General features: G+C 46.0%; 1 protein-coding gene across 1 annotated transcript in view; it reads right to left on the bottom strand.

The window, feature by feature from the left end:
- Positions 1–25,106, bottom strand: part of abr (ABR activator of RhoGEF and GTPase) — a 196,648-nt gene that overhangs the window by 112,247 nt on the left and 59,295 nt on the right. Inside the window, exons 2-3 of the mRNA XM_080549446.1 lie at positions 16,214–16,392; positions 3,064–3,162 (exon numbers count right to left, since the gene is read on the bottom strand). Of these exons, the coding sequence (XP_080405572.1) occupies positions 3,064–3,162; positions 16,214–16,392 (278 nt within the window). The remainder of the gene's footprint in view (positions 1–3,063; positions 3,163–16,213; positions 16,393–25,106) is intronic.

Genomic DNA, 25,106 nt, shown 5'->3' with positions numbered 1-25,106 from the left:
ATATACCATTTATGTCCTTTGTAAGTTGATCGGAAACAATCAAGAAAAAGATTACCCTGTCCCACAAAACAAGGATTGCAAGGAATGCAAAACCCCAAAAATCCGAAGGAATTGGGAGACATACAGACATACGTACATTGTCATATCCTAAATAAAAGCAGAGAATTCTGATAATTTGTGACGTTTATTTGTCATTCATGATCATTTCTGTGTTTCTGTGAATTCATACAAATGGCCAAAGGCATGCTGTTATGTGATATAATGATATAATGTTAAAGCCTTACTGGTATGGGTTCATTTATAAATCCAGCAAGATTTTGAAAATGTAAGGATACTGGGTGGTAGAACACACATATCTAGGAAAGGTCATGAAAGGAGGGTCCTGAAATTTGATCGAGTGCAAAGGGAGAATTCCTTTTTGACTCACAGGGTCAAACGGTCTAGTGTTGCGGTGCTTGTAGTTGGCGGGGAGAACGTTTAGCAGGAGAACAATAGAGTTCCACAGGACGTTCCCTGTCCTGGTCAATGGACAGAGAAGCACAGTCCTTCAGTGTCGTTAGAACACTGCAGCGCCATCAGAGACTAGAGGGGAGAGACTGAGCCCAGTAATGACCCGACCACAGAACACCCAGCACTCCAGACCAGTGTTATGGACCGCACTTATATAGCGGCCTTATTCCAAAGCGCTTTACAACGGCCTCTCATTCACCCATTCACACACTCATTCACACACCGATGGCGAGGTAGTGTGAGGTGTCATAAGGGGTTAGGGTAGGATAGCGTTCACTAGTGATGCTGGGGGTCCAAAGCTGTACGTGTTGACCTGGTGAACCCAGTGGCCTGGTGGTGGGTGTGTCCCTGAGTGTGTGTGTGTGTGTGTGTATGTGTGTGTGTGTTTGTGTGTGTCGACAGTGTGTCTGGGCAGACCGGCGCTGCTCCCGCCACAAACAGAACCGCCATTCATCATCCTCAACCAGGAAATGGACCCGGTGTGTCGCCAGATAGGCCCACAGGACTTTATCAGGACGCGAACGCGCACACGCACACACACACACACACACACACACACTTCCCCACCCTTGCCCAGGAAGACACAGCAATACATCTACTGCTGAAGAGAACTAGGATTCATAGAAGGCTCAGATGTGTGTGTGTGTGTGTGTGTGTGTGTGTGTGTGTGTGTGTGTGTGTGTGTGTGTGTGTGTGTGTGTGTGTGTGGGTGTCATACAGTGAGACAGTCTGCTGTTCTCATGTCATGGAGGGTGAAGGGAGGAGGAAGTGAGAGCAGGGAGGGAGGAGGCCGGTCTGGGAGAGCCTCAGCTCATTGGCCTTGATGTCACAACGGACCGGACCCCAAACCACACAGCGCTCGCTAGTACGCTGTGTCATCCTCCCCCCTCCCTCCACACTGAGGGGCTGTCAGGCTGAAACAGTCGGGGCAGCCAGTGGAGAGGCAGGATGTGATATACAGTAGTGCAGTTTGCAGGGGGGAGACAGTGATTCTGCTCACTGGTGCAGGAAGCCTTGTCTGGTTCTAAATGTGAGTGGTCATTTCTGAGTAAGAGGCTGTGATGCGAGCTATATTCAGATTCAGATTCAGATAACGTTTATTGCCATTATGCATACACATATAGGAATTCTGCTTTGGCGTTACAGTAGGTGCGTTTATACAGAACACAACAAACTGTAACGCCATAGCTGCCATGGGCGGCGCCATCTTGGATCTCGCTCACTCTCGCGTATCTATTGTAATGCATACAATAATAGCAGAAGAATAATATGCATGTATATATATACTTTTCTTTAAAACATTTTTCAAAGATTTGTTTTATCTTTTTCAAAAAACTAATTGGACCAATATTGCTAAGCCACGGCCCCTTTGAAAACTGGGACAAACAAACAACGCTTCACTGACAGTGACTGACTGACCGACCGTGACTGAAAGACATTCAATGACTTACAATGGCGGGAGTTGGCACATTTCTGATTTACCACAGCAAGTAATAGACATCTTTAATAATGTTTTTTAAAGATGACAAGAATATTTTGTCTACAAGCTTTTCACCATCAGATATTAGCGAGTTTTCTGCCTGTAGTGACTTTTGCTGCGATATGATTGGACATTTCAGGGCGTGGCTTAGCGATAGGTCCATAAACATATTGTTGAAACCAAAAGCGTCTGTGCTGCAGTAAGGGCAGATGCAGTAAGGGCAGGTGTGCTGCAGTAAGGGCAGGTGTGCTTCAGTAAGGGCAGGTGTGCTTCAGTAAGGGCAGATGCAGTAAGGGCAGGTGTGCTTCAGTAAGGGCAGATGCAGTAAGGGCAGGTGTGCTGCAGTAAGGGCAGATGTGCTGCAGTAAGGGCAGATGTGCTGCAGTAAGGGCAGATGTGCTGCAGTAAGGGCAGGTGTGCTTCAGTAAGGGCAGGTGCGGTGCAGTAAGGGCAGGTGTAGTAAGGGCAGATGCAGTAAGGGCAGGTGTGATGTAGTAAGGGCAGGTGTGCTTCAGTAAGGGCAGGTGTGATGTAGTAAGGGCAGGTGTGCTTCAGTAAGGGCAGGTGTGATGTAGTAAGGGCAGGTGTGCTTCAGTAAGGGCAGGTGTGATGTAGTAAGGGCAGGTGTGCTGCAGTAAGGGCAGGTGTGGTGCAGTAAGGGCAGGTGCAGTAAGGGCAGATTCAGTAAGGGCAGATATGCTTCAGTAAGGGCAGGTGTGCTTCAGTAAGGGCAGGTGTGCTTCAGTAAGGGCAGGTGTGCTTCAGTAAGGGCAGATGTGCTTCAGTAAGGGCAGGTGTGTGTCAGTAAGGGCAGGTGTGCTTCAGTAAGGGCAGATGTGCTTCAGTAAGGGCAGGTGTGCTTCAGTAAGGGCAGGTGTGCTTCAGTAAGGGCAGGTGTGCTTCAGTAAGGGCAGGTGTGCTTCAGTAAGGGCAGGTGTGCTTCAGTAAGGGCAGGTGTGCATCAGTAAGGGCAGGTGTGCTTCAGTAAGGGCAGATGTGCTGCAGTAAGGGCAGATGCAGTAAGGACAGATGTGCTTCAGTAAGGGCAGGTGTAGTAAGGGCAGGTGTCTCACCAGCAGCAGGGCCTCCAGCTGGTTGATGTAGATCTCCTCACTGGCCAGGAAGCCTGACAGAACCAGCTTCTTCATCTCCAGACCCTTCTCTATGTCCCCCTGAGAGAGAGAGGGAGGGGGAGGGAGGGAGGGAGGGAGAGAGAGGGAGGGAGAGAGGGAGAGAGAGAGAGAGGGAGAGAGAGAGAGGGGTGTCAGTCAGGCAGGTTGGTGGACAGACCCAGGTAGAGGAGGGCTCACGGGTGCTTTTGTCAACTGACTCCTAACAAAGATAGTTCAAACACATGTTTTAAAAAAGAAAATGTCTGCATTATTGGGATAGAGACAGTAAAGAGTGACAGGAAGGATGGGTGAGAGAGAAGGGATGATATGGAGGATAGGTCAATGGCCGAAACCTGTGATTATGTGGAATGTGATTTAGTGTGTTATGTCACCCAGACCCCCGCAAACATATCTGATTCCCATGGTAGAATGAATCAGCTAAACAAGAGACATCTAGAAACGATGTCAGTGATAATGCTGGCTATGTATTTTCTAATGCAAACATGTCTGAACAACATCTAAAGGGTTAGCTTCCCTTATGGAGACAGACTCTTTAAATGGATAAATGGACGCATAAAGTTGACAATTCTTGTCATCACTCTAATAATAGGGAAGTTCTACCCAGATGACTAATATTGTGTAAACCAGAGAGCAGTCAAAACAACAGGCTTTCCTTTCCTACGTTTTCCTGTATTCACACTGACAATGAGGAAAAAAACTAGACTGTGTTCTCATAAAATGCCTTAAATTACATATTTTTACAGGGTAAATGGTAAACTGCACTTATAAAGTGCCTTTTTTGCTGCTCCAAAGCGCTTTACAACGGCCTCTCATTCACCCATTCACACACACATTCACACACCAACGGCGGCAAGCTGCCATGCAAGGTGCTGGCTCGCTCACTGGGAGCAATTTTGGGGTTCAGTGTCTTGCCCAAGGACACTTCGACATGTGGCCAGCCGGGGCTCGAACCTTGTGATCATTAGACGGCGACTCTACCTCCTGCGCCACTGCCGCCCACTGTGTTTCACCACACCCAAGAACCAAGGACCAACTTCAGAGATGTCAGTGTAATACACACATAATCCTGCATCTCCTTCTACCAAACTTGGTAAAGAACGACCATACATACAAACAAACCTGTTGGAGGAAGTTGCTGTTTCTCAAGCAAAACACAGTCATGTGAAAAAATTAGGACACCCCATTAAATATTTAGTTCTTTTTTAAGAAATATGGATCAATATTTGTTCTTCTTTCGAACAATATCTATGGGTAAAGGTGATGTAATTGAACCAAAAACAACAACATTTTTGGACAGATGGTCTCACATTTTCCTGAAGCACCCTCTGATACAATAAATAATTCATAGTGGATTCTACGATGCTGAGCTGGCCAGGCCCTGCTGCAGCAAAGCAGCCCCAAACCAGGACATTTCCACCCCATGCTCCACAGGTGGTATGAGGTTCTTGTGCCAAACATGCCTTGTTACTGTGTCAAATAATTCAACTTTGGATTCCTCTGACCAAAGCACATTGTTCCAGTGGTCGTGGTGTGTGTCTAGGTGTTCTCTGGCAGACTTTAGTCTTGCCCTGATGGTTTTTTTGACAGTAAGGGTTTCCTCCTTGCACACCTCCCATAAAAATCTAACTTGTGGACCAATGATATACATTTTTAGGATTGTTGGAGACTTGACTGAACTTGCTAGGACGGCCTGACCTGGCCAGTGGACCTTGGACAGTGTAATGGCTGATTTCTAATTGTTTGGACCTTTTTAAATCCCTTCCTAGACTCATACGCATCTACAACCTTCTTTCTGAAGGCTTCAGAGAGCTCTTTTGATTTGGCTATGGTGACACCACTCACTTCAACCATCCAGAGCAAACCAAACTGTCTGAGGTTTAAATAAGACAGGCTCCTCCAAAATCCTCTCTAACAATGTTAGAATCATTTGCACCTACTGTGGTGACTTGATTCACATTTTAGGCATTTTAAGTAGTAATAAATATCTGAGTGTCCTAACTTTTTCCTCACAAGAAAATTGCATTTCTATTAATTAGGCCTACATTTTACAACTCATAAATGTAAAACAAAAAAAACTTTTATTTGTTTAGTTATATTACCTCCCTCTCTTAATATTGTTAAAATGAAGATCAAATGTCCATATGTTGAAAATATGTTGAAAAAGACAAAGGTTTTCATGGGGTGTCCTATCTGTTTCACATGACTGTATATAAATCATGAAATCATCTCAAACTCACAACTGTTCCAAAGGCTGATCTCGATGACACAATACCAGCTGGACCAATCACATAAAGCCTGCGTGCTTAACCTGTGTGCATACGAGCCAACAGCCCTGAAAGCTAAAACATGGAACGGCTTTCTCTCCAGTCAAAGACACATCTCCATAACAGACACATCCAGTACAAGTGCCCGAGGAAGCCAAAGGGCAGAAGGCGGATTAATTATTAACAGTCACACAGCCAGATCCTCCTTATGATATCAGGCTGCCAGCCCTGGCTGATAAAGACAAGAGAAGGCCAGGAGAGTGGGGCGTGCACAGCCACCTCAGCTCCTTCAACCTGCTGCCCTCCCAGAGCCCAGATCCCGGATCCCACTGCTGACACCTGACATCACAGAGCTGGGAGGATGCACCGGGGGACGGACGGACAAGAGGTGGTCCTGTCTGGCGGCTGCTCCAGATCACACACTAAACCAACACTGGCTCAGATAAGAGGACAGGAGGACATCCGTTTCTGCCTGTTCTTCTATCAAACGTCCTAGAAGGCTGTCAAAGGATTACCACAGTTTTGCCCCAGATGAATGAGGAAACGCCGGAAACCCTGTAGCGTGGCTTTATTGAACGGCAGAAATGAAACGAGATACCCCGGCAGCGCCCAGTGCTTTTCATCCATGTGTTCCGTGCCACACTTTACGACATGGGAAGCCGGTTGACAGGTTTACCGTGACGCAGCACCTCCAGTCTGGAGACGAGCCTCTCTGCTACGGCTGCTGCTGCTGCCAGCCAGGCTCTCTGACGTGACGGTGTGTTTGTACAGAGGCCGGCGCTCACTCCTTCATCAGACCAAAGCTGAGACACTGACGTCACCCTGACAGCCCTTCTCTAAACACACACTTCACTGGCTGGAATGGTCCGGAGCATCCGGGGGGACGTACTGTAGAGGCACGATCACACACACATTCACACACACATTCACACACACACAAGTACTAGTAACACAGAGTCATGTGCCTTTACAGAGTGCATAAATACCCTACTTGAACTCCCAGGCCTTGTGTGTGTAAGTGGGGTGGCGAAGGTTAATGACACACTGGTAAACATGTCACAACAGGCTGAGGAAAGACAGGAAAAACAGTTTTCAGCAGCGTAATCTCTCCTAACCCTTCACTTCACATCACCATCTGCCCCCTCCTTCACTTCCCAGCACGGAAGGCTGCCGCAAGTCTGGAGGAACATCAGGAGTTCGTTAAACTCTCGTCTCGTTAAATCTGTCGCGCTGCTGTTTGTGTAACTGGTGTGTGTGTGTGTGTGGCGATAATAAGGCGGTGTACGTACGGGTAACTTTGGGAGAGTCAGCTGGTATTGTGTTCTGGTGTTTACAGGTGTGAGTCAGGCTGTGTGATAAGGGAGCTGATAAGAGACAGAGAACAGCGCTGCCCTTCTGTGTCAGACCACCTCAACCTGTAGGGACACAGCTGTCGCTGGCCTGCCACATATGACTGCATGAGGGAGAGCACTATTACTACTACTACTAATAATAATAATAATAACTTTTATTTGTATAGCGCTTTTCCTGCAAACGTTGCAGTTCAAAGTGCTTTAATCATTATATAATCCTCATTTAATTATTTAGTCATTTAAAGGCTAAAAAGATGGGTTTTTAGTCTTGACTTGAACATTATGTGCTGAGGTTGCATCCCTAATGTAAACTGGCAGTGCATTCCACAATCCGGGTGCATAAAATGAGAATGCAGCCTCACCAAATCTCTTCTTTTGTACATGTGGTAGACAGTACACAGTTATTACACAGTAATAACACTAGCTCTCTTTCCTTCCCTTTAAGCAATGAGTATCTCAATCTCAATCTAACTTTATTTATGTGCAGTGCACTAGGAGCATGACTTGGTATTCTCCATGCTGAACAAACTACAGTACACACAACAACAAGACGACAACACAACAACACTCAAGACACACATATATAGACAGTACCAATACGAGTGAATAAATATACTGTACAACTTAGTGTGTGTATGACACGAGCAGTACAAGTCTGGTCCAGAGAGCACATCCCACACACACACACACACACACACACATAAAAAGGTGACGCCATGCGGTGGAAAAAACAACAACCCAACAAGACTTTTCTATGAGGCTATTTTTGGCCAAACAGACAGACCTAGCCTGTGTGTGGAGGGGAGCAGTGAGAGCTAGCGACTTTCTTCCTCTGGGTCCAAAGTCAGTTTCCACTGCCGGAGGAGATGCAGCGGGTCTCAGGCTCCCAGACCAGACCCAGGGACTCTCACCTTAAACGGCCGGTGGCCCGGGGTCATCATCAGCCCGTCTCCGGGAGTCAGTGGACTCTCCGGGTCCAGCTCTCCGTACTCAAACACATCCTCGTCCTCCAGAACTTTGTCCAAGTAGCCCAACACCTCCTCCTCCTCCTCCTCCATGGTCCTCACAGGGCCTGTTCTCTCTCTCTCTCTCTCTTGTCTTTCTGTCCGTCCCTCCTTCAGGCTTCCCTGGGCCTTCCTGGACACATCAGTCCTTTTCTCCCGTGCCGGCCAGACTACGGGCCTGCAAACCCCCAGAGAGCCCCCGTTCACTCTGACGTCTCTCTCTCTCTCTGTCTCTCTCTCTCTCTATTCAAATCCTCTCTCTCTCTCTCTCTCTCTCTGACTGTCTCTCTCTCTCTCTCTCTCTATTCAAATCCTCTCTCTCTCTCTCTGTCTGTCTCTCTCTCTCTCTCTCTCTATTCAAATCCTCTCTCTCTCTCTCTCTCTCAGTCAGTGTTCCTCTGGTTTTCCTCCTCCTCCTCCCTCTGCTTCAGGGCCAGGCTAGGCTAGCAGCAGCTCCACCTCGCTGGGCTGTTCCTGCTGTTGTGCTCACAGAGACCCACTCGTACACACAAGGACAGGAGCCCCGCCTACCCCTCCCCTCCCCTCCCCCTCCCTTCCCTCATCTGTCTTCCTGGTGTGTGTCACTGTTCCGCCTCTGTCGATGAGGCCTCCCCCCTCCCTCCCCTCCTCCCTCCCTCCCTCTCAGCAACGGCCAGAGAGCACAACCCCCCAGCCACTTCCTCACAGGGTATATTCTCTCTCTCTCTCTCTCTCTCTCTCTCTCTCTCTCTCTCTCTCTCTCTCTCTCTCTCTCTCTCTCTCTCTCTCTCTCTCTCTCTCTCTCTCTCTCTCTCTCTCTCTCTCTCTCTCTCTCTCTCTCTCTCTCTCTCTCTCTCTCTCTCTCTCTCTCTCTCTCTCTCTCTCTCTCTCTCTCTCTCTCTCTCTCTCTCTCTCTCTCTCTCTCTCTCTCTCTCATATACAGTAGATGTGTCTAATTACAGGTCTAAGGCAGTTTCTAGAATGGATACTGGTTTATAAACAGCCACAGAGTATATACACAGAGCAACCAAGGAAACCCTTAACACATGAACAAGATGAATGCCTATATCTGTAAGCAGTGTTTGCTTGGATAACCAGACGTGGGAGGTGCTGCCTCCCTTCATGTGCAGTAGAGACGTTCATGACTAACTGCAGAGCAGGGCTGGGAAGTGGGAGTGGCCTAAAGGAAGTAGGCGTGGTCTAAATGAAACTAACAGTAAACGTTTTAAAGGCACAGCCTACACACTTGGGTGTCAGACTCAAAACACACACATGGCTCCCGATGATGACACACACACTCTCTTCTCACCCGTGGTGTGTGTGTGAACGAACAACCCCCCCCCGTGACCTGTCACCCCCACTCTCACCCCTCCTGGTCCTGAGGTCACATGACCCAGTATGGAGGAAGTGTCACCCCGCCCCCACCCTGGCAACATCCTCCAGTAGTGTTCTGTCTCTCTCCCTCTTTATCTCTCTAACCACCAGGACATCCTCTGCTGAGGCCATAAGCGTGTGTGTGTGTGTGTGTGTGTGTGTGTGTGTTAGCGGTTAGAAGGTTAGCATCACCACGCTGCGTCATGATGGAGTGTTATAGACACGAAGGCTTCTTACTCCACACTCACGTCAATAGCATCACAGCTGGGCGGTCTGACACACACACACACACACAGACACAGACACAGACACAGACACAGACACAGACACACACACACACACACACACACACCGACACAGACACAGACACAGACACACACACACAGAGACACAGACACAGACACACACACACACACACACACACACAGACTAGGGCTGCACGATTTGGGGAAAAAATCGAATTGCGATTATTTGGACAGATATCGCGATTGCGATTAATTTGCGGAAAAAAAAAAAAAAACGTTTTTGTAAAGTGTGGCCATATCTCCGGCTAGGAAGGTCAACGTGCAGTTTGTTTGTACGTCTTCAGGGGACTTAGAGGCTCCCTCCTCTAGCACCCCCACAGCCCGAGCTACGAGTGAAAGAACTAAACTTACATTGGGTTGCTTTAAAGTTGGGTTGCTTTAAAATCAAGCTTCAGATTAAAACATGTGATGGAGCATTACTAACCTGACTCAGGTGGTTTGTTTCACACAACCATCTAGGAAAGCTTAATTGGAAGCTGTTTGGAAAAGGGCAGGTACTTTCAAAAAATACTTGGCAGGTGATTGGATGAATCTATCTATTTTCAGAGAGCATTACCACATGATACCATCAAACTACTTCTGCTGAAGCCATTATCCACCATGAATGTTGCTATTGCTAGCTACCGAAACGTGGGCGTTTCACGTGCGATGTTGTTGGTGTGCGTTCATTGACGTTGACGTTCATTGACGTTCACGTTCATTGTTGACGTTCATTGTTGACGTTCATTGACGTTGACGTTCATTGACGTTGAATCCGACGCGCTGTATGACGTATCCCATACGGGTAGTGGTGGTCTAGTCAGTTGGACTTGTGATCGGAAGGTTGTGTGAGTTCAAATCCCGCCTGAAACCACACCACTACTAGTGTGCCCTTGAGTAAGGCACTTAGCCCTCAATTACTCCAGGGGGAATGTCCCTGTAATTCGTAATTGTAAATCGCTTTGGATTAAAAGCGTCAGCTAAATAGCAAAAAAAAAAAAAAAAGTAAAAAAAAAAAAAAAAAAAAAAAAAAAAATCGCAGGCAAATCGCAGGCTTTGCGATTAGCTAATCGCATAATTTCAAATCGCGATTTCGATTTAAAATCGATTAATCGTGCAGCCCTAACACAGACACACAGACACAGACACAGACACACACACAGACACAGACACAGACACAGACACAGACACACACAGACAAACACACACACTTTCCTACTGTAGTGGTTTGTTGTGCTGAGTGTATGTTTCCAGGGTGGTGACTTAGCAAATAATTGTCAGTGTTGGTTTTCCCCTCATAGACCCTGGTTCCCACTGAGGTTAGCGAACAGCAGTGACTATACCAACACACAGTCTTAACACGCCCTCTGTCCGACACTAACACCATCCATCAGTCTCTCCGTCACACAGGTCTTTGATGTCCGTGGAATAGCCTCACATTAAACTATTATTGCTATAGCCACAGTGAAGGCTTACTCTTTAGAGCTCGTAAACAAAGCTCTTAAAATAACATTAAATACACATTAAATCATTTCTTCTTAGACAAGCGCGGTGTGTAAAGTCCAAATGACTCTCAAAGATGTATCCTTCGTTAGAGGCCTGTAATAGATTCCCTACCGACTATAGCTCACACTTGTGGGTCTGTCCGAAGCTCTCAGGCGCCTGGCGTTCTATATTTTGGCGCTTTTCCACTGACCAGACCGGTACGGCTCGGTACGGCACGCATTTGTATCCTACCCGTACCGTACTTTCAGAAACGCTTCTCCATTATACACAACAGACCTGGAGCGAGCGGGGACAGTAGGAGGAGTTACGTGTCATAAGAGCACTTCACTTTAATAAGTGCCGCTATTACAACTCAACAGGGGGAAATGCGATAAGAATGATGTCAAAATGCAGCACTATCATGCACAGATCAGCCTTAAAACATACATACATACTGTAGAGACCTATACATCCACTTGACTGCATTGGAAACAGCCCCCCCCCCCCCACCTTAAAACAATGGGTTAGAGCAGCGTTTCTCAACCGGGGTGCCGCGGCACACTGGGGCGCCGCCTGGCTTCTTCAGGGGTGCCGTCAAATAATTATATATTCTGACGTTCATATGAATGAATGAATAAATCTATAAATAAATAAATGCAATACATCATCAAAATCTGTCTCGCGCGCCCCTTTCCCATGTCACAATGTCAATACCGGGTTCAGCGTAAGGTCAGTGTGTCTGCAATTAGCCTGCATTGTTTTTTCATTTACCGCGCAAAGACATTTTCGAGAGCAATGAACAAGCAAACAAGCAGAATCATGGAACATGACAAACTGACAACAGATCATCCATCACAAGCTAGCAAGGATGCTGAATATTTTGTTCGGATGAAAAGTCACCATAGCCGTCCAGAACAGGTAATGATGAAGTGCGCCAAAGTTTCTGATAAAGCGTTGGAGGCTACCTCGTAGCCGAAATTATTGCTAAGGCGAAGAAGCCACACACTATAGCCGAGTCCGTAATATTGCCAGCATGCACAGCAATAGTTAATAACATGCTAGGCCCACAAGCTGCAAAAGAGATAGCAAAGGTCCTGCTGTCTGACTGTACAATTGGAAGGCAAATCAATGACATGTAAAAGGGTCCTATCCTATGTTCCCCGCTCCCGAAAAAGGGTACGATCGGGCAGGGCAGTCTCGCTCGCCGGCAGCGTACGGAGGTGGTTGTTCTATATGGATGATCGGTGACATTATTCTCTCGTCCGACTTCGGAAGCTAAGCAGGGTTGGAAAGTTCGGGAAATAACGCACGGTTTCGTTTTCATGCAATGAATTTAATACTTCCAGACAAGGATGCGCGCAGCGGGAGAGAGAGACGCATTTTCTGGCTTAATAACTCTGCATCCCCGGTGTTTACGTTGAATGGACTGGATAGGTGTTTCCAATCAAATGTGGGAATATGAAAATGAATGTGTTCCATAAATTCCCGCGTTTGTTCGGTCACTGTGTCATGTTTATACAGCACGGTTACGTGCCTGATGCCTTTGATGCACACTTGCCTTTTTCACTCCCTCCTCTCTCTCTCAATAATAATAATAATAATACAACTTTTATTTGTATCAATAGCCGCTGAGTGTGTGTGTGTGTGTGTGTGTGTGTGTGTGTGTGTGTGTGTGTGTGTGTGTGTGTGTGTGTGTGTGTGTGTGTATGGGGCTGTCTGGGTGATGCAGTGTCGTTTTTGAATAGCTATATTTTAGACTGGGGTGCCTTGAGATTTTATCGACTTTTGAAGGGTGCCGTGACTGAAAAAAGGTTGAGAAACGCTGGGTTAGAGATCATTTGAACCTGGAAAAGAGTAGATTGGCCTTGCAAACTAAGGGTTTGTTACGTGCCACGTCCTGTTGTGTTGTGTTTCTTTTGTGTTTCTCTCTGTGTCTCCTCCTCTCACTCATTCAATGCAGGTGTCCGTCCAGCCCTTGGCCCGTCGTCATGTCCATCGTCATGTGTCTTAGAGGGGTGGTTAGGTAGTCTATGTATCTGGGGTGGTTAGGTAGTCTATGTATCTTAGAGGGGTGTTTAGGTAGTCTATGTGTCTTAGAGGGGTGGTTAGGTAGTCTATGTATCTTAGAGGGGTGGTTAGGTAGTCTATGTATCTGGGGTGGTTAGGTGGTCTATGTGTCTTAGAGGGGTGGTTAGGTAGTCTATGTGTCTTAGAGGGGTGGTTAGGTAGTCTATGTGTCTTAGAGGGGTGGTTAGGTAGTCTATGTATCTTAGAGGGGTGGTTAGGTAGTCTATGTATCTGGGGTGGTTAGGTGGTCTATGTGTCTTAGAGGGGTGGTTAGGTAGTCTATGTGTCTTAGAGGGGTGGTTAGGTAGTCTATGTGTCTTAGAGGGGTGGTTAGGTAGTCTATGTGTCTTAGAGGGGTGGTTAGGTAGTCTGTGTCTTAGAGGGGTGGTTAGGTAGTCTGTGTCTTAGAGGGGTGGTTAGGTAGTCTATGTATCTTAGAGGGGTGGTTAGGTAGTCTATGTATCTTAGAGGAGTGGTTAGGTAGTCTATGTATCTGGGGTGGTTAGGTAGTCTATGTGTCTTAGAGGGGTGGTTAGGTAGTCTATGTGTCTTAGAGGGGTGGTTAGGTAGTCTATGTGTCTTAGAGGGGTGGTTAGGTAGTCTATGTATCTTAGAGGGGTGGTTAGGTAGTCTATGTATCTTAGAGGGGTGGTTAGGTAGTCTATGTGTCTCAGAGGGGTGGTTAGGTGGTTAGGTATGGAAATCACATGGTGCAAATCAAAAAGGTTTTGACGTGGGGTGGAGAATGTGCAGTACACACCACTGGTCAGAATGGTATCTCAACGGGAGAGAAGTAGGGGAACATCACCACGGCAACAACAGCATTACTAAAGTAAGCAGCGCGCTTTGAGGGACTGCGCCAGAGAGAAAAGAGTGTAACAGTAAGGAAGCACAAGGACTGCTACTGTCTCATATTCTGTAAATCGTGTGCAGTGGCACAAATGGGTCGTTGGGCAACACTTACAACAACACACCGCTGGGTCCTCTGGGTTGCCTAACCGATAGCCTGATTTCTAAACCTCCAGAATTGTGTCTGTCTGACACTGGTAACGTGTTGACCAACAGTGTGTCCCACAAACAGCAGACATTTACTTATTCATCCAACCTAGCTGGAGCCTGTCCTGTCTGCTATGTTCAGAGTCTGTCTGCTATGTTCAGAGTCTGCTATGTTCAGAGTCTGTCTGCTATGTTCAGAGTCTGTCTGCTATGTTCAGAGTCTGCTATGTTCAGAGTCTGTCTGCTATGTTCAGAGTCTGTCTGCTATGTTCAGAGTCTGTCTGCTGTGTTCAGAGTCTGCTATGTTCAGAGTCTACCTGCTGTGTTCAGAGTCTGCTGTGTTCAGAGTCTGCTGTGTTCAGAGTCTGCTATGTTCAGAGTCTGCTGTGTTCAGAGTGGGGACCAGTCTAGTAGAGTCTGTGGTAGGAGTGTATTCACTCAGAGTGGGGACCAGTCTAGTAGAGTCTGTGGTAGGAGTGTATTCACATGTGATCTGGCGACTGCCTATATGAGTCATACTGGAACAGGCCATGAGGAGATGGAGTGTCTTATTTTGTCCACTAGATGGAGATGGAGATGTACCGTCAGCTCTCCACTGTACAAGGGGCCACTGGCATTCAAAGTAGGACATGTTCTGTACCTTGCGTAAGTAAGGGAAGAGTGAAGGATTTCTTTCTTCTACTGGCTCTCTACATAAAGGCTTGGATTTGAAATCAAACCATGACTATGAGGTTTAAGTAGAGATGCAAAACTGTTATATGGGGACTATTATGTACAGTGGGGTGCAAACATTTGGGCATGCCTAGTCATGCCTTTTACAATCTATATTTAAGTGAAAAGAAGGTGTCATGTTTAATGTTTTTCTAGCATTTAGTGTTCAGGTTTGCTTTCGATCACTTGGAGATTAATTGTAACAGACATTTAAACCAGGGGTGCCCACATTTTTGCACCCCACTGTGTATATATATATATATATATATATATATATATATATATATATATATATATATATATATATGTTATGGTACATGTGGGAATATGGTACATGTGGGAAAACTAGGGTTAGGGTTAGGTGCTAGGGTTAGGGGTAGGGTTAGGGTTAGGGTTAGGGTTAGGGTTAGACATGCCAGCATGTACCAAGTCGACGTAGCACCTAACCCTAACCCTAGTTTTCCCACATGTACCGTAACATATATATGGGGTGCAAAAATGTGGGCACCCCTGGTTTAAATGTCTGTTACAATATATATCACTCTATATGGTGAAACCAATGTGTACACAAATAACATCAAATATAAGCTGAGCATCTATACTTAAACCTAATTGTTGATTTGAATTGATTGAGTGCCCCATTACGGACACAGGGAACTGGATATGGTTGCTACTCTAATAAAACAAAACAACTGGCATTGTTGGACAATTCAGCATCAATTATGAAACTAAGGTGCATCTTAATGCCACAATGTCACAACATGCTGTGTTTGTCTTTTTGCACTGCATGGTGCATCTGGCATCAGGACAAACTAGGTCATGGCGGGGTCAACTCCACTCCCGCTGAGCTGGAGGAGACTGGAGGACACACACACGCACACGCGCACACGCACCCCCACGCCCACGCCCGCCCGCCATGGTGTCATTACTACTGACCTAACACCATGGTGTCACAGCAGTGAAGTGAAGTGAAACTTTATTTATATAGCGCCTTTCGTACATGAATGCAACTCAAAGCACTTTACAATAACACCACCTGCTACAGTATGTGATGTGACCGCAAATGACAATAGTATCCTGTGTGATGATTGTTATGCTATATGCATTATGATTTAGAAAGCCATCAGTCCATTACACTTGAAGCATGCGGTTCTGGTGCCTTTAAATCTACTGAGCGACTACAGTATCCGTGCCATAAATGGCTGTGCTGCTGAGGGCTGATATCATATGTCTAAGTCAGACACTGATTGCAACTAACGTCATTAGCGACAGACGTAATTTCCTGAGGTTGTGAAAGCGACACCAGCGGTGTGCTGCTAGGACACCACACTGGAGTCGTGAATGACTGATAATCACACAGACCCCCTCCTGCAAGCTGCAGGAAGTCACTATGTTACCCTACGACTCCATTACCCACAAGGCATTGTTTCCTCCGAGTGTACTGCACGTATGACCACATTCCTTTCAGAATATCTGAAATAATGAATCCGATGTTTCCAGAACAAACGTATTAGGATTCACTGGAGGTTGAGGAAGAGGAGTAGTCATGAGGAGGAGGAGGGGGTGAGACTCACCCCAGGCAGCAGACCCTCTGGGGGGGTGGGGGAGATGGCCTCTCCGTCTGGCCCGCGGGCACACAGCTGGGGGGACATGGTGGGGGACTCGTCGATGAAGGGCATGGTCTCTGATCCGTCCTGGGCCTTGGGGTCCTCCGCGGCCTCCCCTTCATACCCGTCTGTGTTATAGTTGAAGTCTGGAGAAGTGAGGGGACACCAGAGAGAGAGAGAGACATAGACAGAGACAGAGACAGAGACAGAGACAGAGAGAGAGAGAGAGAGAGAGAGAGAGAGAGAGGGACAAAGAGAGAGGCGTCAGTAAAGAGCACACAACATAAAGGATGGGTGATGCCCACATGGATGCCAGCACGCCCTTAGAGTGACACATCTCACATCTTCTCTATCTGTGCCACTAGCAGGGTCAGGACTAGTCACGGAAGAACAAAACTCACTGCTAACCCAAAAACTGCTTCTCCTGGCTTCATAAGACCCACGAGACAGCAAGGCCACGAGGAGAAGCACTGTGACGACACCGTGACCAAGATGAGTGGGCCGGTATGAAAGTGGAACTAAACGTTTAGGCCTCGTTTCATAATTTAGAGGGGAACAATTGTGGGAAATGTGTAGGCCCAATGACGATGGAGTCTGCTACACGACAACTGCAGTGTGAAGTACTAGTGTGAACACACAGTCATACATAGAATACCTGCGCAAACGATACTAGAATAAGCAGAAAATAATAAATTGTTTTCCAACTCTCAATGGTGTCGCTGCAGGACAGTTAAGTCAGTCTGAGCATAGCCCTGAACATCTAGAACCTTCTCTTGGAGTGAGAGAGAGAGAGAGAGAGAGAGAGAGAGAGAGAGAGAGAGAGAGTGTGAGCGCGTGAGAGAGAGAGAACCCCATAATGACTCTGGGTGAAGCACCTCTCTCGGGTCATTCCAGGTCAAATCAGCAAGTAATCTGTGGTTGTGCTAAAATGGTTTCTGTAATTAAGTATTCCTGCATCATATTTTGTATAAATATAGTTTCATTGCTGACATATACGATTATTGATTTGTACCCATATTGGCCATTTTCATTTTGAGGGAGTCATATAATATTCAATAGAATTCAAAAGCCAGTGGCCTGGGGTGGTCCGGTGGTCGAGCACCGTGGTCTACAGTGCACAAATCGAATTTGAATCCGGCCCATGCCCTGCTGACATGCCCTCTCCTCCTTACTTTCCTGTCTTCCTTCACTATCTCTATCCAATAAAAAGCTAAATATGAGTGGGACTGTTATGAGTGGGACGTTGTAAAGCGCTCTGGAGCAGCAAAAAGGCGCTATATAAGTGCAGTCCATTTACCGTTACCATTCCAACTCCCCTGCCTCAGGTACAAGCGCGTGTTGTCATGCGACGCGGTGCCATCTGTCCAATGGGGGGGCGTGGGGGGCGGGGCCAGAGGACGAGGCCCGCCTCCATATGCTTTATTCATCACTGGTTATTGAAGCCATAAAAAACGTTAATTCATACTCAGGCCCGGCACCTTGTATGCCACTGGATAAATCACCTCAGTCAGCAGAGACTTGTAATAAACCTGAGGCCAACGGTAGCCAATCATAGCAGTTGGATGGGGGAGTGGGGCTGTTGGATGGGGGGAGTGGGGCTGTTGGATGGGGGGAGTGGGGCTGTTGGATGGGGGAATGGGGCTGAACTCAGGAAGCATCGGCTGGCCTATCCCCATGGGGCGTTCAGACAGACCATATGGGAGGTAGGACCCAGGACTGGCTGTCTGCCAGGGGAGGACAGCCACCTCAGACCCGTTCCCTGGTCATTAAGAGTCTATCCAGGCTGAGGGGAGGGAGGAGGTCAGACTGGAAAGGCTTCAGGACAGCAGAGGAAACAGGGTGAATGTAGGGAACAGGGTGAATGTAGGCCATCGGGTCTCTGCTCTGCCACTGCCTGCAGCGTGCACACACGCACACACGCACGCACGCATGCACGCACAAAAGCTAACAAAGAATAATCCAAAGGGGTTCCCTTTTCCTTTTTTATAATTTAAAACCTCTGAAAAATGAAAATAAAAAGAAACCTTGCTTTAAAATGTGCAGAAAGGTGTCATGTTTAACTTTGTAGAATTGAGTGTCCAGGTTTGCTTTCAATCACTTGGAGATTAATTGTAACAGACATTTAAACCAGGGGTGCCCAAAGAGTGCATTAAGTGTGTGGAAGTGGTCATCGTTTCTCCTGATTATCTGTCATTACCCTGATTAGTTCAATCTAACTGTGACAGATACGGTTGTCCCGTGGAACTGGGAAACACTTGTTAAGACCCAGAGAACAATTAAGAAGACAACTGTGACCAGATCCCAGAAACCCTGTGTGTCTGGTACTCCGCATTCTGGCCCGGGTGTATCGGCATGGAGAACTGTGTAGGTCAAGGAGATATAAAATGGGACACCATATATAACCACATTATGGTGCCACTCAACAACTGTGCTGCATTACTAATGCACTGAGAGAGGGAGGCAACAGAGGCTGACAGTAGGCTGGTAGTGATGCAGGGCTCTACAGTGCGACCATTTCACTCGCATTTGCGACTAAAAATACATCTGTGCGACTAGAGAAATAAATTCACGAGCACACGTGCGAGTACAGATATATATATATATATATATATATATATTTTATTTTATTTTTTTAATAAATATTATTAAAATTTTAAAAATAAATCTGCGCGAACCGTGTGGCCACATTTTAAGCCGTCAGCCAGCCCGCTACGACCACGGGAAGTCATGTTAAAAGTGAAGTTACTTCTGTTAAACTGGCGCTAAGCTAACATCGCTAATCGCTAACTCCCTTTTGGGCCTTAAAGAGACAAGCGCCCTTTTCTCATCTCAAGCTTCATTAGCTTCATTAGCTCACCACATCTACAGATTTGGTCCCACACACTCCAGATTTGAACCCAAGGTTACAACCAGGGTTAACTACCCAGGGTAGAAAGTAGAAAGCTCTCAGACCTTCAGAACCCATTGAAAGTAGTGGAGGTACTCCAGAAGTCCAAATGCATCTCTAATCCTAGGAAACCCTAGGAAGCAAGTTGCCTAATGGCATGAAAATGCAACATGTTGTACTTGAGTGTGGCAGAGAGGTGGGACCCCCGGGGATGGTGGTGTGCTAACAGCTAGCCGCCGCAGAGGCACCGTGCTGGGCTGGCCACCTCCACATGTCACCACCCCGGGCAGCATGGGGCTGGGGACTGGTCATCTGGATGTGGGGTAGTTTAATACCCCTAGATGTGGAGTTGTCTGGCCACCGTGTGTGACTGATGTAGCCTGACCCAGCAGCAGGGAGGTGGGCAGCATGGAGACAGACCTCTGCATGGCCTGGCTGGGCTGCTAGCTGACAGACCTAGCCCTAAAGCCTGGCTGGGCTGCTAGCTGCTAGCTGACAGGCATGACATGGATGAATGAATGAACATGCTGCTAACCAGGAGAACTTGACACAGCTAGTTACCATAATACAATGCCATCAACTCTGCGTCTAGTAGGGCTGTAGGCATGGGCCAATGTGTGATTTTGGTGCAAAAATTGCAAAATCACTAATAAAAATGTGTTATAATTACATTTTTCACTGTGCTCCTAAATTTCTTTGTGTGCCCCTAACATTTTTCATTTAGGAGCACATGTGCTCCTAGTGAAAAAGGTTAGCGTAGAGCCCTGAGTGATGACAACATGACCAAGGTACAGGATGTAGTGTCAGCACCCCCAGAGGTGCAGCTAACCAGAGAGACTCTCCCCTACCTGGGAAAGTGTATTTTGTGTGGCACAACCTTTGTGTATCAAGCCATATTACATTGTGAGAAGAACCCTCATCAGCCAGTGACTGTGGCCATTCCAGCAGTCAACATGTTAACCAACCTAAGCATCAACCTTGGCTGGACTGGGTCAATGAGCACACACGCATCCAGCAACTACTGAGGCAGAAGCACATCACATCTTTACATCAGATATGTTGTCTAGTCAAACAGAAGATCTGCACTTAGACCCAGCGAGGCGTTAAACATTGTTAATCAACCATCTGGTCAGATACAACTCCTTCAAACACACTTTACTGTAGAAGAACAGGGAGGGCAAGAGTCAGAATACTGTAGGACCTTCATCATGTGTTTACAGACATTCTCTGGAGGCACATAATAATAATAATAATAATAATAATAATAATAATAATAATAATAATAATAATACATTAGACTTATATAGCGCTTTTCTAGACACTCAAAGACGCTTCACAAACTGAAAAGATAGAGTAGTAATTAGGGATGTCCCGATCCCATTTTTTCACTACCGATACCGATACCTGGGCTTCAGGTATCTGCGATACCGATATCAATCCGATATTTGTATTTATTGTTTTACTCCTGAATAATAACAAATACTTCCCCAGTATATAGTCCACAACAACAGTTGGCTATTAAAGACTGCCAGCCTTTATTCAAGCAACAAAACAGTACTCTGCAGTACTCAGTGACCAACTGGTTTAAAGTTAAAACAATTTAAACTGCAGCATTCAGCATTGTAAAAAAAAAAAAGAGTTACTGTCTGATTTCTAGTTTTAGTGCCTTCATGTTTTTATTCTATTTATCTTCTCTTACAAATGGCAAATCAATTATAGCACCCTTTTTAAAAGTGTAGCCTAGTGACACTGCTGGTGAGACCAGAAACCAGTCGCAGAATCAAAGGGGTGTATGTAAAACAATATCTGCTTTTCGTTTTTTTCATAACAGGCAACTTAAGTGAAGTTTTAAGTACCACTCGATATAATATACAACAGTTTAACAATCACTAAATACTTATAATCTGTGGGTTGGATTCACTGTTGCCAGAGGCTACCGGTAAGTGATACCTGGCTTGTAAACATACTTTCGTTTTAGCACGAAACGTTAGCCGCTAGCAGCGTTTTTAGCAGTCACCATTCTTGAGCAAAACATTGATACAAACAAACATTCAAATACTCGTGTCGTTTTGAATTTTTTTCCGATTTCAATGTATGACGCATCATTTGAAAGCTTACCATCTGTAGTTTCAGACTATGTAAACCAGGGGTCCCCAAACTTTTTTCTGTGAGGGCCACATCATTTTTCCTTTCTGTGATGGGGGGCCTGGGTTGGTCTCTAACATAAAATAATATGGAACGGAGTGGAATGGAGGCGGTTGCGCAAAGCAATTGTGCGCAGGAGAGCACTGGTGGATGCGAACAAAGTCTAAACAGTTGAATTTGGATGGAATTTATACCTATAGTGATATGTCAATGAAATATAATCAGTTTTACAGTCTGATACTTGAGGGAGGACCCTCATCATACACGGGGGGACCCATGAAGCAGGGCTGTCTGGGGGTCCTTAAGCGAGCATCAAACACTTAATTTCTTGCATTCTGGTGAATTTAGATGCAATTTGTGCCCTTTCTGCATCAATTTATGGTGGAAATTTATTTCCAATTATTTGCGAAACAGCGCCCCCGCCACCACGTCTGTGCAATGCCGCAATTGCAGTTAGAAATTACACGTTGTTCAAAGGGCCGGCCCAAGTGTGGGGGTGGGCCGTGTTCGGCCCGCGGGCCGTAGTTTGGGGACCCCTGATGTAAACAAACGAAAAATTACGTAAGCAAATGGTTTATGATTTCACCAGCTAGCATCATGACATTTTCAGACTCATTACACACAGGTAGCTACTAGCCAACTCTGATGCTCGTGACCACTGACTACTACTGTTGTCATCACGTGAGTGACACGCCGGATCGCGAGCCCCAGATCGGTGCCTATTTTTTTTCTGGTGCGATATGCGATCCAGCATTCAGGACCAATATCGCGGCGATATGCGATATCAATATCGGATCGGGACATCCCTAGTAGTAATAATAAAAAGAAACGAAAGGTAGGCCTAAATAGAAGATAAAATAGGGGCCTAATTGAGGTAGTGCTGGGGACACATGGGAAGGGGAGGGGGAGAGGGTTAACTGGTGAAGGCGAGCTTGAAGAGGTGGGTTTTGAGGGGCTGTTTAAATGTTGGGAGGGTGTTGGCCTGTCTGATGTGGTTGGGGAGGGCAACACAGTACAGCAGGCATGTGTGAAAGGTGCAGCAGTCATATCAACGTTCAGACCTGAGAGAGGTTAGGAGGAAGAGAAAGTGTTCATCTCTCCATGTAAATAAAAGGTCACAAACGCAAACGGAATAGAAAGAGAGGAAGAGTGTGCCTCCAATCACCATCAGTTCTGGTAATACTGTGGAACAGACGAGAGGACAAGAAGCAGAAGTGTATTACTGGTGCAATCCATCAACCACACACGATATTATGCAACGTGCTCTTCTCAAAATTAACATTTACGCTAAAGTTCACTATGTTGTTGAACGGTGTCTGGTTCAGCTGTTCTGAACCCATTTACATTTTTTTTACATTTTTGGCATTTAGCAGACGCCTTATTCCAAAGCGACTTACAATCGATACATTTGACTAAGCAAGTGAATCATCAATCCACCAGTCGTAGCAGGAAGAGTAATCTATCTCAGGCCAGGGGCCATTGACAGTCACAGTGAGAGAAGGACATTGGAGAACAGAGAGACAGTACAAGGGGGGCAGTAGAAGTCATAGAGGACACGGTAAAGGGGAAAGCGGGTGTCTCAAGAGATGCAGTGCTGGGGGGTAGTGGATGTCTCAGGAGGAGCAGTTAAGGTGCAACCTGAAGAGATAGGTCTTCAGTCTCCGATGAACCCTTGTGAGACCCCAACCAAACCAACAGCAGAGCTGAAGTGCTGCTCAACTAATAACGTCGAGAGGCTACTGAAAGACAGCAGCTTCTGTTCAGATCAAACAGAGGGGTTAACTCTCTTCCTCTCTTCCCCTTGTGTCACTCCCTCTCACGCACACATTCCCAATCAGCTAATTCATCCTGACAATCCAGCTCTCCTGTCAGTCAAGATGGGATTCAGGGATTCTCCAGTTGAGTGGCTTCATAACCTGTTGTTATAGTTCTAAAAGAGTGGATGGATCTCCTCTGAGATACGGACGGGTATAGATAAGGCACCTCTAACAAGGAGGGTCACACCTGGCAGGTTAAGACTTTAACATGTAACAGGAGAGATCTCCTCACCAACTTCAGTGGGCAGTCCTATAGAGAAATGACCGAATGGATTGCAGACAGAATGTACTGTATCTGGGGGAACTCTACACAAGTTAGGCTACCTTATGTCTCACTCCAAAAGACATTTCACTCCAAAAGATATTTCATGGTGAATAATGATGGATAATGCTTTGCTCCTCCCTGTGTGACAGACGATCGATCATATCGGATCCTAGATTCCATTAAGAATACCAAAAATTCGACTTTGCCATGCCTCAAGTTAAGATAAATCGAGCCGACCGTAACTGACTGGACTGCGTGGTTAACGACTAGGGCTGCCACAAACGATTATTTTCATAGTCGACTAGTCACCGATTATTTTAACGATTAGTCGACTAATCGGATCATAAATTACAGCTTATCGCACAATTACTCAATCGCTCTTATTTAGCTATCATCTTCTAAATCAGCTTCTAAATTTAGCTTGAAGTTGTTAGTTGTTGTTGTAGGCATGTGCTAACTAAAAATAAAGACAATTAAAATGATTGTTCACTCAAAAATAGATATTTTAATGAACTTTGCAGATTTATTTCTGGCATCACTTGCATGTAATGTAATGTAAAGAGTAGTAGAGGGTGCAAACTGCTGAGTAAAATGAGGTAGGCTAGGCACTAGGCAACCAAAAGAATACAAAAACCAAAATAAATACTTGTACAGAGTACAAAAGTTTTGCTTCACTCATCTCATAGTAGAACGCGCCTTCTTAGCACTGTAAAGGTTAAGACAACATTTTTAGCTATTTGATAAGTATCGCTTTGATGACAACATAAAATAATGTAAGAAGGCTTTTAACGTAACGATATCATTAGCCAATAACAAGCTAACTAGCTTACCGAGACGAGCCATCGTCTTCCTCGTCATCTGCCACAACGTGCTTCCTTTTTAGATGCTCGCGCATCATAGACGTGCTGCCATGATAAGCGAGTTCAGCTTTGCAAATTTTACATTTTACATTATTTTTTTCAACGTTGTGGTTGAAATTCTCCCACACTTTAGAGGTACGAGGACAGGAAGACATTTCTCTGTTTGTTTTTCCGGGGAAGTCACGTGTGCCCCGGATGACCGACACTGCGCATGTACATCAAAGACACTGGGAGACGCTAGCCAGTGGCAGCTTCAGGGAAGAAAAACGAATGCTTATCGAATGAAATGAATGGTCTTTATTGTCATTGATATAGTACAGGTACCAAACAACGACATTTGGGAGGGGGGGCTCCCCTGGTGCTAGGCAAAAAACAAAACAAAACAAAAACGCTTATTTCAGCTCCAAAAAAACATGCGACTACGGCGATTACCAAATATGTCGGCGACGATTTTGGTAGTCGACGTCGTCGTGACTAGTCGACTAATCGTGGCAGCCTTATTACCGACCCATGTGAACATTAGACAGTACATGGGAGAACCTGGTCACGATTATATCATGCTGATTTAACAGAACCTTAATCTAGCGCACAACATCACATTAATGCTCTTAGGAAGAATGACCATAGAGTATCAACACATTTAACAGTTTAACACAAACAACATATGAGTTTAATCATACGATTAACGTTGTGTGTGTGTGTGTGTGTGTGTGTGTGTGTGTGTGTCAAGGACAACACAGGAGAATGGTGCCCATCACAGGCCTAACCCAAAACTTAAGGAACATCTTGCTGTCCATGTCTTTAAATACCATCCCAAGAACAGGACATCTAGGTCGGTGTGAGGCATAGACACGTGGCAAAGCGTGATTTCTTCAGGATGGCTGCT

This window comes from Nansenia antarctica (genome assembly GCF_963989245.1).
Source record: "Nansenia antarctica genome assembly, chromosome: 20".
In the NCBI taxonomy this organism is placed as follows: Eukaryota; Metazoa; Chordata; class Actinopteri; order Argentiniformes; family Microstomatidae; genus Nansenia; species Nansenia antarctica.
This window is presented reverse-complemented; position numbering and strand designations above follow the sequence as displayed.